The sequence below is a fragment of the Acanthisitta chloris genome, unplaced genomic scaffold (genome assembly GCF_000695815.1).
Source record: "Acanthisitta chloris isolate BGI_N310 unplaced genomic scaffold, ASM69581v1 scaffold34599, whole genome shotgun sequence".
NCBI classification, from domain to species: Eukaryota; Metazoa; Chordata; class Aves; order Passeriformes; family Acanthisittidae; genus Acanthisitta; species Acanthisitta chloris.
This window is the reverse complement of record NW_008690308.1, coordinates 6,471-17,669: the sequence shown is the minus strand read 5'-3', so window position 1 is coordinate 17,669 and position 11,199 is coordinate 6,471. Positions and strand designations below refer to the sequence as shown.

Genomic DNA, 11,199 nt, shown 5'->3' with positions numbered 1-11,199 from the left:
CACATCAGCCTGCACCCACCGCAGCCCTGTGCGACACGAGCCGTGACCGTGTGCCTACCTCGGGCTCAGCCCACCCGTGTGCCACACGGGACACCTGGGGCTGGAGAAGCCACCACGGACCCAGGGACACCACGGCTGTCCCCGTGCCCGGGACAGCCACAACACTGCTGTCCCTCTGCCAGGGGTGGCATCACTGTCCCTGTCCCTGTCCCAGGTGTGCCTTCACCATCCCTGTGCCTGGGCACACCACTGTGGGTCACCCTCCTTGTGTGCAGGCTCAGCCCATGCCCCGGTGCTCCCCAGCTGCAGGCACACTGTCTCTGTCCCAGCACAAGCTGTGCCCAGGCACCACTTCCATGCTGATGCCATCTGTGTACAACAGCACCAGCTGCAGACATGTCACCTGCGTGCAGACAGGTCACCTGTCACCTAGTTGCCACTTGAGTGCCTCACTCATGTCTAGGGGCCACCTGTGTCAGCTGCCACCTGTGCTCAGGTATGACCCATGAGCAGCCACCCCCTGTGTGCTGGTCCCACCTGTTGTGCTGACACCACTTCCATGCCAATGTCAGCTGTGTGCAGGTGCCAACCATGTCACCTGTCTCCTCCTGGCATGGCATGGCTCAGCACAGTGGGCCCTAGCCACACTCAGGTGTTCATCTCCCCACAAGACCCAACGCAGCTCTCTGCAGCAGAACAGCTCCTTTAATTTTCACCATCACTCTGCCTTTGGCCATTTTATTTCCACCACATGGATGTAGACAGAGGAACCCTCTGCAGGGAGCAAACTTGGACTCTCCCTCAACACCTCAGTGGCCAAACAGTTTGCAGTTGTAGCAATGGTTTTGCTCTAAGTTTTGGGGGAAATGGCTTTCCCAAGTGGGTAGAATGTAGAAATGTGGATTATGTTTATGTACCACAATCATGTCATTGAAAATTCAAACATTAGTTGCTAATCTCATCTGCACAGATTAGAAACAGACATCTCTTTAACAGGAACAAGACTGATTTGCCACTGATTGTCTGATTTCAAGCCCCAGGTATGATAATTGGTGGGGAAAAGCAACCCCTGGAAATCCAGGGTCATCTGGAGGCCCAGGTCAGAGCTCAAACCGACTGTGTATGTGTTTGGATTTTAGCTTGTTGTACTTGGTGATCAGATCCAGCTTGCTGTGCCCCAGAGTCATTCTCTTCTCCGCCCCATACGTGCTGTTCTTCTCCAGGAGCATGTCCTGGGGGATCTTGTCATAGCAAGACACCACAGGCTTTCTATCCCGTTTCAGCTGGTTGTATGGGGAGAACATGTCAAATTTGCTATGTCCAGGGCTCTGTCTCTTTTCCACCCCGTAAAACACGTTGTCACTCTCAGCTGGGAGCTCCCCAGAGGTGGCCACAGGTCCTCTCTGCTTCAGGCTTGTCCCATTGCTGCTGGCACCCTCCGAGAGGGACTGCAGTGGCTGCTCTGCTTTCGGTGGGGAGCAGTGGCTGCTGTTGGCTTTAGTGTCCCTCTGATAACCAGGTTTATTTGAGCTCAGGCCAGGGGAAGGTTCCACCTGCAGGAATGTCCTTGCTGTCAGGAGATTTGGTTTGGGGTACAAGGCAGGGGGGGGGTTATTTGGAGGATTGTTTGCTGAGTCTGGTGGTTCTTGCTCTTTAGGGCAAGTGGGCTTGAGGGATGTGTCTTCCTTCCCCTTCTTATTACCAGGATCAGAGCTGGAATCTTGCTTTACCTGGTGTGCACTGCAGCTGGAGTTCTTCATAAAGGGAGACACTTTTATGCTCCTGATGCTCACGTTGGAAAGGCTGCTGGAGGGGCTCAAAGTCTCAGCATCATTGCCCTGAGGAGGTTTTAAAAGGCAGTTGTCAACTCTGGAGGTATTCCAAGCAGAAGGGCAGGTGGCAGGGTCTGGCACACAGAAGTTGGTCACTGCTCTGGACTCTGCATAAAGGAACCGAAATTCCTTCTCGAACTCTGCCACGATTTGGCCACGGAAGTGTGTCACCAGGCCAGTGTGGACTTGGCTGCAAAGCCAGGTGAAACTGTGGAAAAAAGAAACAAATCACACACAACTTGAGTTCACAGAGTGCCAAGAGGCCTAACGCGGATTTTAACATTCCAGTGATGGATTGTTCCCCAGTTGGAGTCATTAAAACTTGCTCTAAGTTGTGCAGGTCTGAGATTGCTGGTAGAGATGAATGTGCTCATGCAATTACAAAAGCAAACCTAAAATGGCCATTTAATTCAAGCTTGGGGTCCCTTGATCTTCCCTCACCTTGGCAGGAGCTACATTCTCACATCCTTTACATCTGCAACAGGTAATAGACCCGAAGGAGTTCCTTAGACAGGCAGGAGGTGAGGAATGGAGATCCTGGGCATTGTCTTGAGGAGCAGAAGTCTCCAGAGCCCACAGGAATACCTTAGGACAGGAAAGCTGATGATGTTTGCCAAATGCAGAGATTCATAGAATGTTAAGGGGTTGGAGTGGACCTTAGAGATCATCCAGCCCCAACCCCTGCCCTGGGCAGGGACACCTCCCACCAGAGCAGGTTGCTCAAGGCTTTAGCCAACCTGGCTGTGAACACTGCCAGGGTTGGGGCAGCCACAGCCTCCCTGGGCAACCTGGGATAGTGTCTCACCACCCTCACAGGGCAAACTTCTGCCTAATAGCTAATCTAAATTTCCCTCTTGCAGTTTAGCCCCTCCTTAGGACGCCTTGTCCTGTCCCTGCAGTTCCTAACCAAGAGTCCCTCTGCAGCTTCCCTGGAGCCCCTTCAGCTCCTGGCAGGTTGCTCTGTGGTCTCCACACAACCTTCTCTTCTCCAGGCTGAACAGCCCCAACTCCCTCAGCCTGTGCTTGTAGGGAAGTTGCTCCAGTGCTCTGATCAGCTTTGTGGCCTCTTCTGGACTTGTTCCAACAGTTCCTATGCTGTGGACACCAGAACTGTGCGCAGTACTCCAGTTTCCTGACATTATTTTTCCCCATAACTGCTGCACACAGAGCCTGTCCCCAGATGCAGCCCAGCCTGGGGCACAAGTGCCAGGGTCTGGAGGAGGATGGCTGCAGGATGGGGTCCCTGCCATGCCCGCAGACAGCGCTGGAGCCGGTGCAGCTCAGTCCTCGGCCGGGAGATGGAGGTGCAGCATCACTCGCAGGGTGGGGACACCTGCCTGTCCTCGCAGCACCCGCTGCCCGGGCTCCGGCGTGGGCCGAGCAGCAGCGGCAAGAGGACCTGTGGTATTCCGAATGTCTCCCAGCAGCATTTTCTACACCGGATGAGGCCCCTGAGTGCATCTGTCCAACCACACTCTGCTCTGGGGCCGCAGTGGCCTTTCCACAGCTGTTTGTACAGGTGACTCGCAGAGCTCCACACTCAGCCTCTCTCTCTGCTTCAGCTGTTGCCAACAGATGAGACACCAATTTGCAGCAGAAGGGTTTTTTTTTGCTTCTTTCAGTCACTTCTCATTCATTTTTATTAGTCTTGTGCCACTTGGGCTGTCACAGCAATTCTTTTATTTCCATAGGACAATGCAAACTCTAGTGTTTCATTTTCACTCATGGCTAAATGTAGGTACTACATGACACTCATTACTAGACCTTTCATTTCAAGTGGCATTTTCTTTGATAAGGTGACAATAACCTGCCTTTACTGCAGCAATCTCTTTTGCTTGCTTCCAACACACTTGAAATCATTTCCACTCCTTGTGTTTCATCTTGGTTTTGATCCAAACCAGTGCAATGTATTCAACTAATTTGGGCACCCATCTCAGTTATCTCTTATTTCTTATTCATCCTGGCAGCATCATGCCTTGTCTCTTTCTTCTGGATTCACTTCTTATTTACACACCTGAGGACTTCCTCCTCTGTGCTTTGGTGTGCTCAGCAAGGCTGTATCTAACCTATCTCCTGGCAGTGCTCACTGCATCTCTGTGCAGGTCACCTGGGGTTCCCTGTGCCTCCCATTCCTTATGCACTCACTTCCTGCTTCATAAGAATTTCTTTCTTGAGGTGACTGCTCATAGAGTTAGATCTGGAGCTCACTCTTCAAAGCTCTTTCCTCTTGCTTATGCCATGGATACCTGGGAGCATGAACACCTTTCTTTGAAAGAAATTCCAGCTTCAAACCCATGTAGCTTTACCTGCCCATTGTCAAACACTTCTGTGCTTCAATTTTACTTCTTCTGCAGCAATGTGTAGAGCTTTTGTACTCCTGTAAACATTCACCTCTCATTTTTCAGTTTCAGCTGCTGTGTCAGCTTCAACCCCAAATCTTGAGTCTCTTTCACTCTAGCAAACACTGAGCTCCTTCCCCTCTGTGCCCTTGGCAGGACACACACTGATACCATGACCATCTTTCATCTTGAGCTGAAAAATGTAATCTCCTCTAAGGCAATGCAAACAGCCATGTAACCCCCTTTCAGGCTGACAATAACATTTCTTTTCTCTAGCCCTAACCTGGTAAATGTTTACTCTAGTTTTCCTGTCCAAGATCCTGTTTAGCTCTAGCCCCTATGTGCCCTTGAGCTCCTCTCACCTGCTGCACTAGTAAATGTCTTCATAGCCTTCACTCTGTTATGTTAAATAAGTGCTCAAACAAACATACTATTTCTTCTGGTGTCCAGAATAATTCTAAATATGTAATATGTATTTATACTTAGGATTTTAGATTATTGCTGTGCCTAGATACCTCAATCTAGTTTTTTTCCTTGTCTTCATTTAGCGGAAATATAATGTTAGAGATGGAAAACACAGGGAAACATTTAACCAATAGATATGCAAGAGTTGAGGGCTCTAAACTAATTTGCCTAAAGTTGTTTAAGATGAGAGCAGTGAGCTTGGTTCCCAAATCTAGAAAGCTCTGCAAAAATGTGCTTGATCCATACCAAGAGGCAGTGATAGATTAGAGTGAATTAAAGAATCATAGACTCACAGAATCCTCTGAGCTGGAAGGACCCACAAAGATCACCAGTCCAACTCCTGCCCTGCACAGACACTCCAACAATCCCACCCTACGCCTGAAAGCATTGTCCAAACACTCCTTGAGCTCTGTCAGCCTTGGGGCTGTGACCACTGCCCTGGGGAGCTGTTTCAGTGCCTGAACACCTCTGGGAGAAGAACATTTGCCTAATACCCAGTCCAACCATTCCCTGACACAGCTCCATGCCAATCCCTCAGGGCCTATTGCAGGTCACTGGAGACAGGAGATCAGCCTCTGCCCTTCGTTCAGCTTGCCAAGAGTATTTTGGAAGATAAGAACAGCTTTTACAAAACTATTGAGGAAAATGTCAGCATGGAGAACAACAGCACCAACATGTGGGGTTCAACAGGAGAATGCCAATGTATCTACCACTCTTGTTGCATGTGTAACACTGCATATAGGGCTCAGAGAAGAGAGAATCTGATGGCAACAGATGGAACTAGAGGCTAAAAATGGATTTCAGGTGTTATTTGAGGAGAAAAGTGTCTCTTCTTCCAGCTGATAAAACGGTTGGACTTGATAATCTTGGAGGTCTCTTCCAACCTTGATGTTTCTATGAGAAGACACTGAATACCTGAATAGTCAAGGATAGAGTAGGAAAATACCCCTCAAGAGAGGACACAGAGAGCCTGGACATGTGAATTCACTGTCAATGGAGAAGGACATGCTGGAACTCTAGAGGAATCTAGCATCTCGGCTCTGGTGCTACCCTATGTCTTCATGAGCAGCCTAAATCATGGGAGAGTCACTTAATCCATCCACTCATTAAATTCAACAATCATATCCAATGGAGAAGGACCGCACAGACAGGAGTTTGAAAAGGGTTCCAAAGACATAGATACAGGCCAACAGGAAAAGATTAAAAGCAAATACATTCCAGGCAGTGACAACCAGCTTGGAGAATGAGTAGGCAGCAGCTCTGGGGGTTAGAGTACATCTTAAGGAAAACACACATCTGTAGTGTCACAGTGTTGGGAACAAAAGCAGATCTCACACTCTGGGGGGATGTGAACCACACTGTGGCCTACAAGACATCCTTTCACAGCACATAGATCCTCCAAGAACTGGGAGATGCTGAGTCTGGAGAAGAGAGAATAAGGGTCAGTGTGGGAACTGTCCCTAGGTTGTCCAAACCAAGCTAAGTGGAAGGCACTACATTGTGTGGGTCTCCTTAGCAGATGTGTCCTCTGTGAGTCAGTGCCCAGGCAGGATGAGAGCAAAGGATAAAGGACATTAGAGACATTTGGATCTATGGCATGGAGATCTGCAGAGAAGCCACCGGTCAATGTCTGTATGGGTTCCATTAACCCTGATGAGTCTCAGGGGCAAAATAAAAGCATCTAAGTAGGAAGCTAAAAACCTCAGGATTTTATTGGTAGCCTTATAAAATGCTCCTTTGTCCATTCCTAGAATGTTCGGGGACAAAGAAGTAAAAGAGCTGTTTCAGGATACGGAAGTCATGTTAGGGACAGGATGGTGGAAAACAGTGGGAACAAAATGACACTGTGAAGAAATCTGGATTCCATCTCAACCTAACTGAACTCTGATGGCTGCACAATAGAGTGCAGAAGTTCTAGGAAGGCTTTAAATCAGAATGTGGAGCAAAGCTGGGATGGGAAGGCACATCTGAGACCTCCCACCTCATCCTAGGAGTGAAAGCAAGAAAACAGTATTCTGATACAGGGACAGGAGGGAAATCAGTGACACTTGGGTGAGAAATTAGAATTGATGAAGCACATCTGAACAATAAAACTGTGATTATAAAAGTGCACAGTAGTGAACAACCAGATCAGGTCCAAGCAGATACACACACACACAAACTAAAGAAACAGAGATGTGAAATACCTGAGCTGAAATGCTGACTCTGATGCAAGGGACTTAATGGGGGAAAGAAGATCAAGGAACAGCAGAACTGCAAAGGTAGACGTTATGCAGAAAGGACAAGCAGAGCACATGTTGCTAGACAGCGTCCAATACATTAAATAAAAGCCAAATAAGGTAAATGATGTATCAACAGATTAAATATATTCCTGTTGGATTAAAATTCCACTCCCAAAGAGGAAAAATATATTATCAGGGCTATACTGGGAAACTGGGAACTTTCCAGGCAGAGTGCTGATGTGCCACACTGAGGAGGTGCTGAGAGGCTAAGATAGCAGAAAGCAAAGGAATTAAGGGAGATTCTGCCAAGTTGAGTGGGAGCCACTACTAGAAGCCTTGTCAAAACTGTATTTTAGACACTATAAATGAACACATTTTGGAGAAATTAACCAGAAAACAAACAAAAGGAGAAATAACATTACCAGTTCAGAGAGATTCTTTGGGAAGGCCACTCAAAAAATAACCATAGCCGTATCAAACATTCTTCCAGGACCAAAATAACCCACAACAGCAATACTTAACTTGAAAGAGAAAGTGAGGAATGCTATTAAAAAGAAACTTAGAAGAAGAATGAAAGAGGTTAAATGTTTGAGGCTGCACGAGGAGTGTTTAAAGATGCTATATTAGAGTCTCAGGGAAAATGTACCTATCAAAATAAAGACATTTTAAACCATAGTTAAAAGGTGCATGAAAGAAAATATTAAAGCAAACAGCCTTCAGAATTGGAAGTCAGTGATTTTCCAGCTATTAACCAGGGAATAACCTATCATTTGACACTGAACATAGTAGCAGTGGAGTGAAAAGCAGCAATGTGACCCTTTTAAATTGGAAAACTCCAAACCAGCCAGTCTGATTTCCATACTGAACAAACTGGTATAAGCAAATGGAGAGTAAAATGACTAGATGCATAAATACCTATAATCATAATGGTGAAGACTCAGCATGTTTTGGTGGAAGGAAGCCATGCCTTAAAAGCCTCTAGCAGATAGACCACAGATGTGTGCTCTGCTTGAGGTATCAAACTTGAGTTTTCAAAGAGATTTTAACATGGTCGTTCAGCAAAGACCTTTTTTGTTCCTAGAAGAATTAAGTGATTGTGGAGTACAAAGGAAGGTCTTCTCCAGATGTAACAGCTGATTAAAGATACAAGCACTAGCAATACTTTTAATTTATCCACTGGAAGCCCACAAGGTTTGTGCTGGGATCACTGCTGTTCAGCATATTCAGAAAAGGCCTGAAAAAAACCCTGTCCATGTCAGAGCTCATGACAAAATGCTTGTGGGTGGTCAAAAGAAAACTGGATAATCAGCAGCTGCAAGAGAATTTATGGTATGGGGAAATATGTGACAAAGTGATAGACAATTAAATGCCAGTAAATTCAAACTCTGGACACAAGCCAAGGATATCAAGGATATCTTGATACAAAGATATCTCCTTGATATCACTATCTGAAACAGCCTACAGGTAAGCTGCAGAGAGACTCCTGGTTAGAAACCGCTAGGAACTTGTTAGGAGCTGCAGTGACAGGACAAGGAGGAATGGGGAGAAATTGAAAGAGGGAAATTGAGATTAGCTATTAGGCAGAAGTTCTCCCTGTGAGGGTGGTGAGACACTGTCTCAGGTTGCCCAGGGAGGCTGTGGCTGCCCCAACCCTGGCAGTGTTCACAGCCAGGTTGGCTAAAGCCTTGAGCAACCTGCTCTGGTGGGAGGTGTCCCTGCCCATGGCAGGGGGTTGGGGCTGGATGGTCTCTAAGCTCCATTCCAACCCCTTCACATACTGTGATTCTATGACACATTCTCAGCTTTAGCCATTCAAGTATGAGTGGTCTCAGTTACCTAATTCCTGTCCCTGCAGCCAATGGAGATGGATAGAGGGATTTAAAAGCACATGGATGTGGCACTTGGGGACGTGGGGTACTGGTGGGCTTGGCAGTGCTGAGGGAGAGGTTGGATTTGATGATCTTAGAGGACTTCTCCAACCTAAACAATTCTAGGATTCTGTCTCTAGGGAACAATTCACTCCATTTTTCTTAGACATCTTAGGATGGTCAAAATGCCACCAGACACTTCTCTCCATGTTGTTTATATAGAGACTTGATATAACCAGTTTCAACCAGGCACTCTTGTTTTTCACTGCCAGAGTTTGATGAGGTGAGACCTCCACTCTCAGACGATGAAGTCGACAGCAGAGGAGAAGGTGCTGCCTAGAGCTACAGCACTGAGGAAGACTGGGGAGCTGCACTATTTGTGAAGGGTAATATGTGCAACAGCATGAAAATATTGTGGGGAAGATCTGTAGGTGAAAAACTCCGAGTCTAGCAATAAAAATACAGTACAAAAACAGCACTCCTGACCCTCTGATCAGAGCTGTGATGGTGAACAGACAATGTTCACTGAGACCACAGAGGCTGCAAAATTAGGATGGGCAGTAACAGTGGGAGATTTCATCTGCTCACACACATACAGGTTAATACTTCACTGGGATGAACTGTGGATACCAACATTTTGAAAGCAATAAATGCTTACATGCCAGAATTAACTAGTCTAAATTGTTTGACCCACAAGAAAAGATGCAGTTCAGGATGTGGTCTGGAATGATGCATAAGGCTCAGTTCCAGAGACAGAAGTGGAAGAGCCTGTTTGTGAGAATGATCACTACAGGATTTTAACTCTGTAGTGGCAGAGAGCAATGTAAACAGATGCAGCAGGTGGAGGTTCAATTTCAAGAAAGGCAACTAAGTAAAAATACAGCAAATGTTCAAAACCCCTGACAGGGGTTGGAGGGAGGTGGGGGATGTCTCTTCAGCCATGGCTGCAGGGAGCAGATTAGAGGGAATGGTCTTGAGCTGAGACAGGGCAGAGTCAGAATAGGTATCAGGGAAAATTTTCCCTGTTAGGGTGTTCAGGCACTGGAATAGGTAATTTCCCAGGGAGATAGTGGAGTCACCATCACTGGAGGTGTTGAAGAGGTGTCTGGATCTGGTGCTGGAGGATATGGTTTAGGGTTTAGGGGTGACAGCAGTGACAGGTTAATGGTTGGACTTGATGATCTTGGAGGTCTCTTCCAACCCTGATGATTCTATGCTTCTATGAAAAGAGCTGCAAAGGAGCAGTCCAAAAATCCCCAGCGTGCCTACAGCTTGTAGGTTGTTCACAAGTGCTGTATAACAGTCAAGGAATCTGTGGGCCCAGGTGAAACCTGTGGGTCAAAAGGAGCATTCCCTGATGGCAAGGCCCCAGCTGAGAGCCTCAATGAACTTTCTGCAGCTATTGCTAGTGCTGGTGACACTGAGTCATGTTTCACTCCAGTGCCACCAGAAAGGCCGCTTAGCTGGGGGCTGGGAGTTTTCCAACATGATCCCACCTACAGAGAAGGGTCTGGATGTAACCTTGAGCTTCCCTTCACCCTGAGTCATGGCAGAGCTTGCTGTGAAGAACAGGATTACTGATGGCACAACCTCTTGGAAAAGGACAACAGGGATACTGCAAAGGCAAACCTCACAGACCTGCTGGGGTTTGGTGAGGAAGCCCACAAGTTTATTGATAAAGGGACTAGTCAACTACATACTTTTGAGTTTTCAAACAGCCTTTGGCAAGGTTCAACACCAAAGTCTACTAGGAAATGAAGTCACCATGAGCATGGAGGAAAGGTCTTGTCATGGATCGAGAACTGATGAAAGCACAGGGCAGGGCATGCTGGTCATTTTTCAGCCTGAGTAAGAGTAAGTAGTGAGGCCCAGGGACTGGTACTGGGAATGGTTCGAACCCTACAGGTGACCTCAGGCATTGAGGGGTGCAGCAAAATCCCCAGGCTTGCAGAGGATCCTCAGTTCCTTCAGGTGGTTAGATGCCTCACTGAAGGCAGGCAAATCCAGAAGGATCTCATAGCAAGTGGACCAACATGTGGCAGATAAACTTCAGTAGAGGAAAATGTGGGAAAAGTGATCTGTATGAGGCCTGTGTGATGCTGAACTTGGAACAGCTCAGGAAGGAGCTCGGAATCATCATCATCAGCTCTCTGACACCATCTGCTCAGCGTGAAATGGCAGCTAAAACACGCAGTGAAGGTTGGCCTCTGCCAGCAAGGGCCACAATCACAAACCAGAGTCTGGGCATCTTCTGACCCTCTCTAACACCTTTGTACAGCATATCTGGGGGGGTTCATGCACATCTGGTCTCTGCATCTCAAGAATGATGTAGTGAGGTTAGAGAGGGTGCAGAGAAGCAGAGGCTGAGGGACACAGCAGCCACTGTATAAGGAGACACTGAAAAGTCTGAGATCCTCAGACCAGAAAAGGGCAAGGAGGTGGTTAAGAGACTTGGCAGACTGTGAAAGCACTG

The 11,199-nt window shown here is 47.2% G+C and overlaps 1 protein-coding gene across 1 annotated transcript in view; it reads right to left on the bottom strand.

Moving 5' to 3' along the window:
- Positions 1-1,100: 1,100 nt before the first annotated feature.
- The window catches only part of FAM83C (family with sequence similarity 83, member C), a gene marked incomplete at its 5' end in the record, with an annotated part of 15,317 nt that continues 5,218 nt past the window's right edge, over positions 1,101-11,199 (bottom strand). The window contains one exon of the mRNA XM_009081773.1: positions 1,101-2,040. Coding sequence (XP_009080021.1) covers positions 1,101-2,040 — 940 coding nt within the window. The remainder of the gene's footprint in view (positions 2,041-11,199) is intronic.